At 42.8% G+C, this 16,278-nt stretch overlaps 1 protein-coding gene across 1 annotated transcript; it reads left to right on the top strand.

Annotated features, from left to right (window-relative positions):
• Positions 1-8,120: 8,120 nt before the first annotated feature.
• On the top strand, positions 8,121-14,061 carry EPCAM (epithelial cell adhesion molecule). The gene is made up of 9 exons (XM_074820607.1): positions 8,121-8,292; positions 8,742-8,846; positions 9,480-9,720; positions 10,017-10,082; positions 11,253-11,316; positions 11,697-11,798; positions 11,967-12,161; positions 12,531-12,572; positions 13,268-14,061. Exons 1-9 carry the CDS (start codon positions 8,223-8,225, stop codon positions 13,307-13,309), a joined length of 927 nt encoding a protein of 308 aa, XP_074676708.1. The 5' UTR covers positions 8,121-8,222; the 3' UTR covers positions 13,310-14,061.
• Positions 14,062-16,278: the final 2,217 nt, after the last annotated feature.

Raw genomic sequence — 16,278 nt, 5'->3', positions numbered from 1 at the left:
TAAGGATTTAGGTGAGTTGCATGAAACAAATCATTACGGCATCATGGTGCCTGGGCTAGGACTAAGCGTAACAGACTAAATATGCCTTACCTGTTTGCTACTTGAGGTGGCAAGTAAGGATACTGCAAGGGTGCCTTACACCTAAATCCTTGCTTTTGAAAAACGTTACAGTATGATTAGAACTACAAGTGGTCCGGTGCCACTTAAGTCTATGTCATTAATGGATGGACAAGAAAATTGTTTTCAGCTTTGTTTACTTGAAAAGAACTTCTAAGCATACAGCAGGGTTTTCTAGTACTTAAGTCCAAGAACAGGTGTAGTTATTCTCAGGTAGTGAGAAATTCAGGAACTAGAACAAAAAAATAATTTGGAAATTATGTAGTGAACAAGAAGTGTATTGACTAGACTAAACCAGCAAATGGTAAAAGAATGTCAAGGCTGCCAGCAAACAGTGCATGTTTAAACATGCTGCTTCTGCATACTTCAAAACAGCCAAGTCCTCTGCAGCAGCAAATCTACATAAAGTACTGGGGACATAGGTTTGAACTTGCTGTTCACTTCTACTGTAAATAGACTGAGATCCGGTATGAACTAATTCAAAGCAGACAGTGGAAGCCTTGATGATTTATTTTTAAGGGTTGGCAGTTTGTGCTGGTTGTAAATGATATGAAGTATTCTTATCTGAAGAGTTCCAATTATTTTGTCAAAATAAATAGATGAGATAGACTACATCAGGTCTTCACCATCATGTCACAAAATGGCAAGTGATGAATGATGTACTCTCAACATCAGCAACTCAAAACTCTGCGTGCATATTTTACACTAAAGGGAAAGGGATGAACCATACAGTACCCCTTTAAGTGTTTTTTTGAACCTTCTGATGTTATGCACCATATTTTAACTTTTTAAAGCCACTGGAGATTGTATTTTCGTTGGTGAATATTTAATAACCATGGTTATTTGTTACCCATGCTGTTTCTTCATACCGCGTTGTGCAAAGAGGACTAATAAACAGGACTCCTCTATAGCACCATGACCCTGGAGCCATTTGTTCCGGCTGCCAGGAGCACCAGGCTTCCCGGGACGCAGGTGCTGGAGCAAGGAGCAGGTGCATGTCGGCCGTGCCCAGGGCACTCCCGGCGTGCCTGCATTCACAATGAAAAATGGGAACTCTTCAGCTTCTGTTTTTCTCCTCTCGTCTCCCAGAAACAACTAGCAAACCCTAGACTTCAAAAATCTTCACAATGATAATGTAGCTGAACCAATAAAACTTCCAAGAATTTTACTTTAAAAAACATTTTCATAAAATCACATTATGTGAAAATACTCCACTCACATCTAGTGAATACCACAAATGCATAGTCTCACTGATGTAATATATATGCACATGTTAGTACACAAAACCATGAAAGATCTAAGCAACTTACTATGCAGGAAATATATCTAGCTTTCTATTTAGGGAGATCAAAAGTAGAAAAACTTCGCTACTTTCAAAATAATGTCCTAAATTTTTTCCTGAAGGTGAGTTCAGCATTTTTTAAAACAACAGCCATTTGAGTGGATGAAGAATAGGTAACAGCCTTCAAACTCTTAGCTAGCTGGCTGACGATTCTATAGTGAGGCAAAATATTTAAATTGCATCAAATCTTTCTCATCCCATTTTCCAATTCCAAAGTTTAGATTTACCTCTCAGTTTACTGGTCGCATAATTCAGATCACAAACTCTTTCAAACATAGAGTATCTATCTATTCCCTGTTTTTACACTGTTGAATACAACGGAATCTTTGTCCATGACCACAGCCCCTATAATATGAAACAATAGTAATAGTTAAGACAGAATAATTTCTCTATTGTCAAGAGCCTTATTTTCAAGGCACAGCATTCAGAAGACTCACCCCATGAAAGGATTAATCAAGAGTAATGTAAGGGAAAATTATTTTCATATGCAAATAGCTTGGCTCCAATCCCCTCATACTGCTCAGAAAGGAACAGCATCAAGTTCAGTAGTGGGAAGGCAGAACTTAAAGGACAGCCCTTTGGAGACTAAAAGCAGACAAGTTAAAACGCAAGCTGGAAAGTCTGGAATGTTTTTTTCATTCCCATCCAATGGTCCAGGCTCCACATGGTTAAATTAGCATTGCCACGGTTTGTTAAAACATTGAATGCCCCTCCCAAGAAGCAGTGGGCTCTATAATTACTCTACAGCAGGTCAAAAAGCTTTCTTCTTTCTCCGAGTTCAGTAATCACAAGTTGTAAAAGTTCTCTCACTCAGAGGTTGAAGCAATAAAATGACTAGTATAGGGGCTGTAAATTAAAGTGCAAAGAGAAACAGATGAACTTTGGTAACAGCTATTGCTAACTGAAAAAATAAGGGAAACTCAAACTAGGAAAGTAGTCACAACACAAAAGCAATTTATTTCAGCAAGAGAAAATAAAAAAAGCGTTCTGTGAGCTATGGAACCCCTAGCTCTGTTAACTCTACTCTCTGTTGTCCATTGTGTTATGCTAAATGGTGTTTGTGGGATGAGATTTTTCTGCTCAGCTTATGGGTGTATTTATTCACCTTTGCTTCGGGTATGACTACACACACAAGTTAGTGAGGCAAGAGTGGGTGGGGATTTCCAGCATGTTAGCTGCTCCCTGGAAACTGCCTGTGTGCATGCTGTGACCCTGTTTACATTGAGGAATAAATGTCTCCTGCTTGCTGCTGGGTACAGCTGTGTCCAGAGGTTGTTACTGTGGGGTACCTGACATACTGTAAACCCACACTCTACCTAGCCTTGTAGTGACCTGTACATATACACAAGTCCAACACAAGCAAATTTAATGGCAGACACCTTCAGGTTGTCAGAAAAGTACTTAATGTACCTTCTGATAAACCATGCTGAGAGACAGGACAACTATATGTCTGTATAACCATCTGCTTTGGCTCTGCCTACAGCACAGAGATGTTGTCATGCGATAAAACATGTTAAAAACTCTTTAGGACTCCCTCAAACAGTTTTTAACAAGTGTTTTGACAAAGTTCCATCTGTATCTTCTTTCACAGAGAATGGCTAAAAGGGCAAAAAAAAGTATCTTAGATGCCAGAATTGAAACAATTTTAGTGTAAATGGGGCTTCTCTTACTACAGTTTGCTATCTGGTGTTTTCCCCTGAGCCCTTTCCAAGCCCTACTAAACCAGTGAGTGTTCTGGGAAATTGGGCACAGTATGAAAGCAGTAGCTTGCCTCTCTGCTACGAAGTAGCCTGGATGAAGAATTATTAAGTTTTTTGCATCTAATGCTGTGCATTTTAAGGAGCTTTGAAGGCTGACAATAGATGTTCTAAAAAATGCTGTTGGTATAAGAGCCATGGAGATGTGTTTTCAGTAAGTAAAGACAAGGATGACAAGCCTCTTACTGACCCCACCCACTGGAGTGAAGACTCAGCCCTGGCAGAGAGGTGAGGATACCACAACATATCAGACAGGTTGGTTTCTATAATCCTCAAAGACACAAATAGAACATACATTAATCGCATGAGCATTTCTCTCCTGTGGCTACACCCTGTCTAGTTTTACGAACCTCTGAACCAACAGCCCTTTACCTCTTAGTAGATACTCTTACTTTCAGTCAAAGGTCTGATAGAGAACCAAGCTGCGGGCTTCTGGCACTAAGGACAGCTTTGTGAGTGTTGCCACTGTCTCTGAACTAATGCCATCTCCGGTATGCGTGACAATTTTGGCAAAATACACAAACATAGTTACATTTATAAACTGTGTTATTAGTCAAAGAAAAAAAGTCATAATCTAGAAACAGGTCAAAAATAAACAAAATGTGTAAACTAGATTTTTTACAGTGTTCAGAAGTAGTTAGACAGTCTAGTAGAAAGACACAGGACTGCTCAATTATTTTCTTATTGGCTCTATATTTGACCAGCTCCATATGGCTGAAACATTTAAGTTCTCCACGACTCCAAATGTTCTCATTATTCAAATCAATATAACAACTGTTACCTGTTATATGGTGGTTTTCAAACCTGCAAAAAAATACAATACACAGAAACACTGGTTTTATTACACTTCTTTGAGCAGCAGCATATATCGATCTGTGAAGGCATGGAACCTTCAGAAAACATCATGGACAAGATTTTGTATATAATTTCTCAATACTGTCCTCTTCCTACAGTCCTTTTGAGGCTTCATTCTATGCAGATGGTGCAGTCCACAAAAAAAACTTGAACACAAACGTTCTAAAATTGTCCTAATAAAAAGTTCCCGAGCAATCTATAACACAGATAATGTATATAACAATGTCTACCATCCAAAAAACTGGTTGGCACTATTGAGCATAACTCTGTTTCTGGTTGTTTCTAACTTTGTCAGCCTTAACCAGTGAAAAGTCATCATGAATTTTCGAAAGTTGTTAGTTTTGTGGGGAAAACACTAGTAAGACTATGTTTTGCAGTTTGGTATAATACACAGCCTACTTTCTAAGGACAAGACTTTGGTTATCTTCAGAAGGGTACACCCCCAAAACCGATCAGGTTTGCAGCCTCTGAAGAATCTCAGAGCGAGATTGCCAAATACTCCAATGGCACTGATCATGCTCTCTCCACTCATCTCTCTGATCTGCTGACCATAGTGCGTGTCACAGCCCCACCTTGCATCGTTTCCTGATACTTCAGGAGTGACTCATACATCCTTGCAACTTTCCCTGAATGCAGATTTTGTCCCTTTTCTGTGCCTGGGGAGTATCACAAAGCCCACTTACCCAATTTCTAGATAAGACCTGGAAATGACCTCGTAAAGACCTAGGCCAGATCCCAGTATCACACTAATTCTTACTGACTTCAGAAAGAGCTGGATTTATCTCCTCAGATCTGATTCACAGTTCACTGAAGTCGACAGAAAATCTCCCACTGGCGTCAGCGGCTCTTGAGTACTTTAGTGAACTGAACTTTATTCTCCAAATAGACCCGGAGCAGATGTAAATTACAGAGCGAAAGTTGAAAAATACAGATCACATGAGTTTTCCTAATGTAAATTTACATATTCTCTAGGGCCTGATGATCAAAACATTTTTTTTTCTTTTTGCTATATGACAGAGCCAGTAATGTGCTCGTAGCATTTAAATTATAATTTGTCTGGGCTGTAATTATGCTTTAATATGTGTAAACCACAACTAGCCTACACTGCACTGCCTAATCAGCATTCAGCTATTTGATAAGAGGAGGTATCTCCAACAGTTGATAAAATTATCCTGTTTATAACCAATAAGCAAGGTCCTACCTTTAGAGCTGTACACTGAGGAAAATTAATATAGAATAGCCATTGAAAAAGGTCATGTATTCCAGCACAAAGAGTTATGTATCGCCACGAAAGGTAAGAAAAAGACATTGCCTTCCAAGCCCTAGACACCAAGGTATCTGTGTAATGAAGCTACTTTGATATTTGGGCCCTTTTATCTTTTTAACCACGTGCCTGCTCCACTGACTTTGATTCTACATAGAAGCTTTCATCAAAATAACCTGGAAAGAGGGTAAGATTAATGCTATTGTGAATGATCCCTCATTTCCATTGCTTTGCTGGGGAATGACTGTCTAGAGCAACCCTCTCTGCTTCTAAAATACTCAGCAATGTTTAAACAATAATTTCGTCACATTTGGAAACCTGGGGAAATTACAGATAATGAGCTGTTTGTTAGCTCCTGCAAATCGGAGCCACATTAAATGCTGTACTACACAAAGCAACACGATGCATCTATCATTGCACCACAGTTACAGTATGACTTTCTACAAGCAATAACTAACAGTTCAGGGAAAACATAATGTATCACACTAAAAAGCCAAAACACACTGTAAGAAGCTTCTTTAGTCCACACAAATACCCCAAGACCATTCAACCCTTAGACACTAAAGGTTATGGCCGTTTTTTTGTACACTGACAACAAAGACCTGTTTGGTATTTGGAGGTGGTTGAAGAAGCAGTGCTACTTTCAGAAATAGCCATTGTGAGGTTTCAAGACTGCAGACTAAGGCTTGGATTTTTAAAACAAGCACAGAGGTTTACCTACACGGAACAAGGGCTGGGAAAACAAGGATTAGCATGTACCCAGACTGCTCTGTTCTTCTACATTTACATATTTTAAAAAAAAGGCAAAAGCCTATCACAAAAGTCACTGTTCCTTATCAAGATTTATGTAGTTCAGCTTGGCAATTTGGTAACGACAGGGTAACACTTCTCATCTTGAACAAACCAGTACATTTACACAGAAAATGAGCTTTACAATAAGGGAGGCATTTCTGAGCCTATTGATCCTGTTCCTCTTTCTGAAGAATGCCATCATTTGACAACAGCAACGTGAGAAGTCTGTATCTGAGACTTTAATGTCTTCCCAAGTTTTCAAATTCCTAAAATCATGGTCTTATTTTGAGTCTTTGACAAGTGTATCAGAAGAGTATTAAGAAGCCACGCAAAACTGCAAGGACAATCAAGATAAATGCTGCAAAACTCTAATTTGGGCTGTACTAGGAGCAGACCCAAAAACCAGTCATTTAACCTGGGTCCATCTGAGACAGCACCTACCCAATTTCAGCAGGTCACTGTAGAAAACAATAAATACAAAACCAAAGATGCAACATGAACACAGCTGCGCACAGAGACAAAACCACAAAGGTAGATAACCTGCACTTACATTTCAGAACATGCAAAGGTTTCAGTTTCATTAACTGAGGTCTGCATGTACAAAAGCAGCAACATGTTTTTATTGTACAGTGAACGCGAGCACTGGTAAGAGGAAGTTTCAAGTCTTTGGAAATGCTGTTGATTTCTCATAAATGCAGGAACAGACTTGGAGGAATGTCATTCTGGTTTTCTCCTCTACTAAAATAACTTGTTTTTCTGGGACACTAATATATCTTTCAGAAAGATCTATGCATATTTTTTAACTGAATTAATAAACTTAAACCTTTGGAAAATATTTCCAGCGTACCATACCTATCTTTTGTCTTCCCTTTTGGCATTGCTTCTACACTTTGGAAAGCCATTTTAACACCTGCAGCAGGCTTTCCTACGTTTCCTCCTCAGCAACCTTGCAGGGCTCCGGCACTACCTACCATTTTGTAGGTTCGCACAAGGCTCTGCTGCTCAGAGACAAAGCACCAAAGACTACATTTTTCTGAACAAGGAAGCGTGGATACTGCAGCACCAGAAGCGACGAGCAGTCCTAAGGTAGAGCGGCCTAGCATGTATGTTTAAAAAAAAAAAAAAGAAAAAAACCACAAACCCACAACCAACAATAAGATCCTTAAGAAATAGCTTATTCTATACAGATATGTGCTCTGTTTTTTACTTAACTGGGGGATTATCAGTATTTATTTTAACCCCTAAGCCCTCATGGAGCCGTTCGAAGGGCACCACTGGACGTGACCTAACCACGATGTATCACCGGCTCCCAGCTTGCCGAGAGGGGACGGCTGGAGGGATCTGTGGCCGCCTGCCCGCGGCGGGGACAGAAAACACCCCCCCGCCCCCTTCTCTCCTGAGGGAAAGGAGGCGCAGGGCCCTGCGGCCGCAAGGCCTGGGCTGAGAGAGGCCTCGGGGCCGGCCGCCCCCGGGGAGGCCTTCCCACCGCCCCAGCCCTCTGAAGATCAGCGCCGGGGGCGGGGAGCCCCGAACCGGGAGAGAAGCCGCCTTTGCTCCCCCGGCCCGTGTGTCACCGTGCAAACACGCCCGGGAGGTTCCCCCCATGACTAACAGTTTCTCCACGGCGGCGGGGGCGGCCGCCACCCCCCGGCTCCCCGACGACGCCCCCTCCTCCCCGCGACGGCCCCGTCCCGCCGCCCCTCCAGCGCGGGCGGGATGGTTTCACAGACCCTCTCCCGGGACCGACCACACCTCGGGGCGCCCCTGACCCCCCCAGCCCTGCGGAAGAGGCTATATTTGGGCCGGGAGGGGAGCGCGGACCCGCCCTGCCCCATCCAGTTTCGCCCAGGTGCGGGGGGAGGGGGTGGTTTAGCAGCGCGCCCGGCCGGCCCGGGAGGAGGAGCCGCCACCGCCACCGCTGCGCGTCCCAGGTGTAACCGGAGCCGGGAGGGCGCGGCGCAGCCACCAACACCTGCGGAACCTGTCGAGCGGCTCACTTGGGCTCGCCGCCGCGCACGCACCGCTCCCTCTCCTCCGCCCCGCGTCTCAGAGGACTCTTCTCCGGCCTCTCCGCGCCCCGCCGCCGGCCCCAGCCATGAAGCCGCTCTGTAGGGCAGCGCTGCTGCTCCTGCTGCTCTGCGCCGCCGTCTGCGCTCAGCAGAGCTGTGAGTGTCCGCACCCGTCTGTCCGCCCCGCGCTCTCCCCCTGAACTGCCCCCCCCGCCCCCCCCCCGCGACCCCTCCTGCAGCTCCCCTCGCCCTCCGCCACCCGCGGAGCCGCCCCGGTGGGCACCCCGCTCCGTGCCCCGCCACAAAATGGCGCCCCCTCTCCGCCGGGGGCGCGGGGCCGCGGGCGGGCGGGGAGGGGCCGCCCCGCGGGCGGGAGGGTGAGGAGGGGGCCGGGGCGTCTGCCCGCTGCGCCCCCGTCCCCGTCCCGGTAGCCCGCGGCGAGCCCGAGCGCTCGAGGGAAGTCCTCGCCCTCCTCCGGGGAAGGGCGGGCGGGTGGCGAGGTGGGAAGCTGGCTCCGTCCGGTCAGGGGCGGCTTTGTCTCCTCCCCGCCCGTGAAGCGGCGGTGCCCGGCGGCGGCCGCGCTCACGGCCGCGCTTCTCTTCCAGCCTGCATCTGCGAGAAGAACAAGCGTGTCATCAACTGCAGGGTGGTCAACGGCGTCTGCTGGTGCGACTCGGTGGGATCCCGCGTGTCCGTGAACTGCGAAACTTGTGAGTAAAGGCCGCGTGTGGGCTGCGGCGTGGCCGGGGTGCGCTCCCTGGTGCGGGGCAGCAGGCGAGGTGCTGGCTGAGCTCAAGGGAGTGCGTGAAAACGGCCAGCGGCTTCCCAGCAAGTAATGGTAGCCAAGGAGGGAAACCTTTGTAGTCTTCCAGGTCAACTGGCGGTGGAAGATAAGCGTTTAGGATTCCTCCTGTGTAACTTGTGTGGATGTGCGTAGGCTTATTGATGCAGACTCCTCTATCCTCCTTAATATTCGGTCTCTACTGGCAAAGGTTTCTCCCAGATTAATTTTTAGCTTCCTCGTAAGCACACATGGTGACTTTTCCTACAAATCTGGAGGTGAAAGAGCCTTGTCTCAGGATCTTACTCTTAGTTTGGGCTCAGCTAAGCTGTAAATGATTCTCTCACTGTAAGACATGGAAGGTGGCTGAACTTCGTACGCATTTGCCTTGGGAAGCTGTACCCCAGCTGTGTTGACTTCCTGCACCACCTACACGTTAGGCACCTGTTCTTCCTTGTAAAGGCTTTAAGTGTAGTTGCTTGTGATGTAACCTTGTGTTTTTACAGACTAAGAGATCTCTTTTGAATGATGCTGCATAACATGACTTCCTGGTTATTTCTAGTGACTTCAAAATGCCTGTTGATGAAAGCAGAAATGACAAGCTCCAAGTCAGGTCGTCGTGAGAAACCAAAAGATGCATTTGAAGATACTGATGGCCTTTATGATCCTGAGTGTGAAAATACTGGTGTTTTCAAGGCGAAGCAGTGCAATGGAACTACCTGTTGGTGTGTGAATACGGCTGGTGTTAGAAGAACCGACAAGCATGACGAAGACTTGAAGTGCAATCAGTTAGTCAGAACGACGTAAGTCTTTCAGCAGGGTGTGCTGTGACATGAAAACGTTCCTGTAATAGGTTCTGTGTGGTAGAGGATTTATCTCCATGAATGATGCACTAGGGATGAATGAAGATGGAGCAATAAACGCTTGATTACAGCTTTTTTTTTTTCCTTCAGAAACCAGGAGGTGTGGAAGGGATTCGGAGGGGGATTTATTTTTGGTCTCACTGCTCTGTTTTTTTCCCCTGGGATTAGATTTTTAGTATGCATTATTATGTGTACGTGCTTTAAGAATATTCAATGTACTTGCCTTATTGCTTCAGGTGGATCATCATTGAAATGAAACATGCTGAAAGAAATTCTCCTCTGGACACCGAATCTTTAAAGAAGTAAGTGATGATAGTAAGGTGTCACAACATGCACTGCTGGATATCTAGTGTATCTCTAAACAGTTGCTTAAAAGCATTGTCAAACCTGTGAACTCGTTTGTAAGACCTCAGAAGTGACCTACAGATCCTTCAAGAATTGCTTTAATTTTTATTGGAAATAAATTAACTGGTAATAAGATTCACTTCCATTTAAAATTGATCGCTACTTTTTTTTAATCAAGTCAATATATTGAAGTAAATGGAAGGTAGAAAGGTGAAACTGCCCAAAAAGTAAACTAACAAAGATGGCAGAGGGACTGCATAGAAGCAGCAGGAGAAAAACAAGAGTTTAGCTGGTTTTTGGGTAGAATAAAATCCTACTCCTCTCTGTCAGAGGTCATGCAAGAAGAAAAATGTGCTTGTAGCTATTAGATTCCCCCCTGCCCCTGGAACAAAAGCTGCTACTCTCTAGCTCCTCTTCTGAACTCTCAAAACTGTTCAGACTTCAGTAAGTGCACCTTCACTGTTGGGAATTAACAGAGCTCTGGTATAATTGAGTAATAGGATTGTACTGTGTGTGGTTGGGATGGTAGCAGTCGGTATGGTTTTGGACTGGTGACCACAACAGTGTCGATAAGTCACCGATGTTTTAGCTGTTGGTAAAACATGGCATAGTTGCTTAGTGTTGAGGCTTTCTCAGATTCTCTCACTCTGCTGCCCTAGTGAGTAGGTTGGGGGTGGGCAAGAGGTTGGGAAGGGGACATGACAGAGGCAGCTGCCCTGAATTGACCAAAGAGATATCCCATATTATATAATGTCATGCTTAGCAATAGATCTCAGGGGAAGTTTTTCCTGAGTAGCCATTGCTCAGAGATTGGCTGGGCATCAGTCTGCTAGTGGCAAGTGATTGCTTTTGCATCCTTTGGGGTTATTTCCCCCACCCAACCCTTTCACATTAGACTTTTTATCTTGGTCCGTGAGGGTTTTTTTCTTGCTTTTGCCCTTCTGATTGTTTTCCTAATCTTGCTAGGGGGAAGTGAGAGACTAGGTGAGGGTTTAGCTGCCAGCTAGGGACAACCTGCCACAGAGAGACTGCAGGAAAAATACCTAATTATACGTCTCCCCTGCTTCTGAAAATAGATGTGTAAAATGGCACTGTTTTTAACAACTATTGCTTTAATACCCTTACAGGTTCTTCAAGGACACAATTACCAGTCGTTACATGCTGGATGGACGCTATATAACTGGTGTTGTGGTAAGAGGCAGATAAGTTTTAATAAAGTATTGGAATTTTATTTTGCTGTGGATAACTTTTAACACTCTTGTTTGACTAATGCAGTACAGCACGGATCTTATTAGAAGCTCTCAAAATAGTGACATCAAGCAGCTAGCAAATAGCTGTATCTGAACTGAAATACTGAGGAATTACATACTGCTCTCCTCAGTCTGTAGAAGAATTCTTTGCTTCACTAAAAATTGAATTTGAATTGTATTGTAAGCAGTTGACTTGAGAACAAGTACATAAACTTGATTGGGGATGTGAGTTCACAAGTTGGATCATAATATTTTGCTGTGTATTTGATAGTGGGATTTGTACTAGACCCTTCTTAATATACCATACTATATTTTTTTCAGTACGAAAACCCTTACATTACTATTGATTTGAAGCAAAATTCCTCAGACAAATCTCCTGGAGATGTGGATATAGCTGATGTGGCCTACTACTTTGAAAAAGATGTAAGTGTGTCATGGGTAAAGTCTGCCAAAGGCATAAGTGTGTACATTGCATTGCATTTAGTAGTCTTACTGTGTACTGGCTAAAGCAGGATGAATTATTGCAGTGCCTAGATGAATGCCTATTACAACATGAAATAGCAAGTCTCTTTTTCTCCTGTCTGTTCTTAGGTAAAAGGTGACTCCATCTTTCATAATAACATACTAAACGTCAGCATTGATAATGAAGCGCTGAAGTTTGAAAAGACAGTGGTCTACTATGTTGATGAAATAGCACCAGAGTTTTCCATGAAGTCTCTGGCTCCCGGCCTCATTGCTGTCATTGTAGTAGTAATAGTAGCAATAGTTGCTGCCATTGTTGTTCTGGTAAGTTCTAAAAAAGCTTTGAAGCAGAATGGGTAACTAATTTGGCAGAAAGCAACATACCAGGCTAATTGGACTCTGATAGAAACAGTCTTCTGAGATTTGGGAGGTGGGAAAGAACTGTTGTACTGTCACTGTTCAGGTTATGACTGAAGGGTGTTGCATGGAAAATGAAAGTATTAAGAGAAATTGAGGTGAAGAAAGGACCTGTCTTGCCTCCTGGTTTAAAGTGGTCGACAGGGATAGGCAGCCTCTTGTGTACCTCACTTTGTAAGGATGGGGAAGGGACCGCTTCAAGTTTGGAGTTTTAAAGTCACAACATGTAAGGTCAAGACTTAAATAAAAATTCACAATTATTCTGTCCTCTTGCAGGTCTTCACAAGGAGGAGAAAAGGGAAGTACATGAAAGCAGAAGTAATTAATTTCTATTTATGGTATATGTGTGGGGAGGGGGTTGGCCAGAATGCAGGAACTTATAAATTTGCTGTAGGTTAAAAACTTGCTTTGGGTGCTTCAGATCTGTTCAAGGAATCTGAAAGTATTGAAATTCTGTAACTAGCTTTCATCTCTGTGTAGTTCACCATGCTCATCCTGCACTAATTTCAAAGGCAACTGGTGATCTGCTGCATTCCCCAGGGTGGGAGGCGGTGCTGCCAGCAAGTGCTATTTTTACATATCTATAGCAAGGGCTATACAATCCACAGGAAATACTGATAGTCTTGTTCTGTCGGGAAGACCTTTACTTGAGGTATTTGCATGGAGCTTGCAGTTTCTATTGAAGAGCTGCTTTCCAATGGAAGAGTAACAAATGGTACTAGTGCATGGTGCTTCACCCCCAGTGTAGAACTTTGTAAAGAAATCCGAAGGGTGTTGTAGCTAAATAATAAAGTGTGTTCCCTGGACACACCCCAGAGTGCTGTGGGTTTTTTTAAAAAAAAAAAAAAAAAAGCTGAAGAGTTACAGTTGGACTTGGCATGTTTGATTCTTTTAGTGTTACATCAAATCCCTTTGCTAATGAAAATTTGGATTGTTAAACCCTATTGACCACTTGAGTTTCATGTTGAAAAGTAGCACAAAATGTTGATTTCCTCCTGCTTCTTCCCCTCCAGGTAAAGGAAATGAACGAAATGCATAGAGGACTGAATGCATAACTAAATCGGCTGAAGACAGAGTAAGATTCAAACACAAACATAATGGAAACATTGGAGGCATGGATCTTAACTCTTAAAGATTCCTCCTGAAAGAGAGGCAATTGTGCTCACTAATGATTGTTAATAACAGCCAAGACTGGTAACCATGCTACTACTTTTACTATTTGTTGAGAGTTAAATCTTAAACGCCCCATCTTACACAAGTCAAACTTAACTATTGCTCCCTGATTTTATGTTTTTTATTATGATGAAATGAGTTGACAACTGCTGTTACTAGGGTTTTGCAGCATACATGCTTAAATGGTTATTTTACCCTTGTGGGAGGTCTATTGAAAGTAATGATTTTTGTAGCCATGTTTTAACGAGACTATCTCCTGTATAACTGAACGTGATGTTTTTATGGCTGTTTGTACATATTTGAAGTTGCTGTAACTTTTTTTATAACTTGAATTAATAGAACTTTGAAATGGGCTTCTACTTCTTTCATGTTGAAATGATGAAGATCTGCTAAGCTACTGTGCTTAAAAGATTCAGCAGTGTAGTATTTCCTTAAAACACCAGCCTCAGCGTAGGTGAAAATAATTCTAGAACTGTAACAAAGTTTGTATTGAGTTTGTATCTCACTAGCATGATATTTTTCTTAAAGCTGTGAAAAGTATGCTTTATCCTATTTTCCACTCTTAATGTGCAACAGGAGTAAAATAAAATATGGATTGTTTGTATAAAAAATAAACATGCTGTGAATGTAGTAATTTCAGGAATGCATAGACTGCTCTTTCGAATGCTAGGTAAGTATTTATAATAAAAGAAGCCTCTAATCTAGAACATCTCGTGCAGGGTTGGGGGTGGGTAGCCTTGACATCTGACTGGAGCTGGGGAAGAGCTATTGCACCATTACCCTGATTTACATAACTATTCATTGCAAAGGTGTTGCACGGGGAGAATCTGTTTCTGCTGCTTTTACTGTGACTGTTACGGAGGTTGATGAAACTTAGCCTCTCTACCTCCCAGAACTTTGGTTAAAAGAGCTTGCTTTGGCAGTCAGTAACCTATGTAATGTATATTGACTAGCAAGTAAATACGTGCTGGACAGGGATGCAACTCTGTTGCCAAAGAAATACTGAGATACAAGATAAGGAACTGAATGACAAATCTTACTACTAATGTGGTGTTGGTTTTGATCCACCTGCCTAAATCAGGCAAAGTAGGATAAACAGTTAACTGAGAGGATATCCTGCATGTGGTGTTAATAAAATTGAATGTGAAACATAGTCCATGAGAGAGCTTGTATGTGTCTGCTGCGTGCAACAGGGAAGTGAATGGACTGCATTGAATGTACCTCTGATGTCAGAGATCGCCAGTACCCCTTTCCTCTTTGAACGAGGTGGTAGCTGACATACATGTGTTGCTGTATTGGATGTTGAAATGTAGGCTGCGACTGTTCGCTTGGGTCTTCCAGCATCTGGTGCTACGACCTTAAGGGTGTGTGTGTGTGCTGAGCTGCTGCAGCGCCCAGGTTCTGTAGACTCAGGAGAAATTTAGTAAGCTTTGGGAAGCAGAGACATACACATCGATTTGCACTGTCAAGTTGCTGTTCTTGTTAAGCACAAAAATCCTGAAGTGGGGAATTCACTGGAGTGCTTTGCAGCCTTTTCAGGTGGATTTGTCAGTGACAACTGTAGGGCAGTCTCTCCCTCTGTCAATATATGCCACTCCCTTTCTCCCCAGGTATGCAGGCAGTCTGCTGAGGTATACTGAATTTCATACAATTCTGTAAGCTGTTAAACAAGGCCTAGTTTTCAGGAAGGTTGTCTTCTGCTGAGTTGTGTATTACGGTCTTCCCCAATTCTTCACGCTCCATATCCTATACTTTCTTAAACATCTGCAATGTGGTATCCTTGCCACTACTTTCTTCTCCCCAGAAACATAATGCTATTGTTTCTTCTCCTCCTCCTCCTCTTCCTACCCTCCCCATCTCCATTTCATACCTTATGAAAGAGGTGTTGTGTGCTGTGGCTGGGCTGGAGCTACACATGTGCTGACTTGACCGGCTGGTACATACCTGCTGTGTGGCCTGGACCTTGTCCCAGTCGATTTGTTTGAACGTCGTTTTCTCCCTAGTTTTCCCACAGGAGAGGAAGGCATTTACATACTTTTCAATTTTTTTACCTAATGGAACTTTTCATGTTAGATACTTGCAAAAGTTTAGTGTCTCTAATTCCACCTTATCCCTTGTCAAATTTGACTGAAACTAGCCGAGGAGTTAGGAAACTACAAAGTTTACAGAAATTAACTAAAAAATAGAAGACACTTTAACTATATCCACAACTTGAGGGGATTGTACTTTTTCTAAACTCATTTACTATGGTATAAACATGCTGCTCAGCTCTCAAAGTGGTGGTCAATAATAGTTTTTTCCCTAAGTTTCCTTTTCTAAGTAGTTTAATTGACTTTTATTGGGTTTTGGTTTTGTTTACAAAACACTGCACTTGTGCAGCTGCATAAAAGTGTGTATTTATGGGGAAAAGGAAAAAGATGAGGGGGACAAGAGTTAAGAAACTAGTGTATCGGCCTCCTGCAGCTTTATTGTGTTTTATATGGTTTTTTATAGCTAGAGGAGACTAATGTACTGAAATTAAAAAAAAAAAACCAACACTATGAGATAGTGTCAACTTTCCACATACGCATGTGATGTTTCTTCTCATATATAGAGCAGATTTGAACTACTGGCAAAAATGATTGCTGATGAAAAATAATATGGTATTAGATAGCAAAATACTAAGTGTTCTCTATTTTAATACTTTGGAAGTATTCAGCAAAGTTAAAAAACAAGTTTCCTGTAAAAGAAACAAACCAATAGAACTTAATAAAAGAGTATTAGTCACTGCATGAATTTTTGACAAGGTAAATATTTTAATGCTTCCATTTGCCTAATTCATTAACTTCCTTCTGTGAAGGAGCATGTTTTT

The sequence above is a fragment of the Strix aluco genome, chromosome 3 (assembly GCF_031877795.1).
Source record: "Strix aluco isolate bStrAlu1 chromosome 3, bStrAlu1.hap1, whole genome shotgun sequence".
Lineage (NCBI taxonomy): Eukaryota > Metazoa > Chordata > Aves > Strigiformes > Strigidae > Strix > Strix aluco.
This window is presented reverse-complemented; position numbering and strand designations above follow the sequence as displayed.

Bases quoted from the DNA above. Each gene is read 5' to 3' on its own strand.
- EPCAM (XM_074820607.1), top strand. From the start codon at position 8,223: ATGAAGCCGCTCTGTAGGGCAGCGCTGCTGCTCCTGCTGCTCTGCGCC. The intron at 8,847-9,479 runs GTGAGTAAAGGC...GGTTATTTCTAG, and splicing joins GTCCGTGAACTGCGAAACTT to TGACTTCAAAATGCCTGTTG. The intron at 11,317-11,696 runs GTAAGAGGCAGA...TATTTTTTTCAG, and splicing joins GCTATATAACTGGTGTTGTG to TACGAAAACCCTTACATTAC.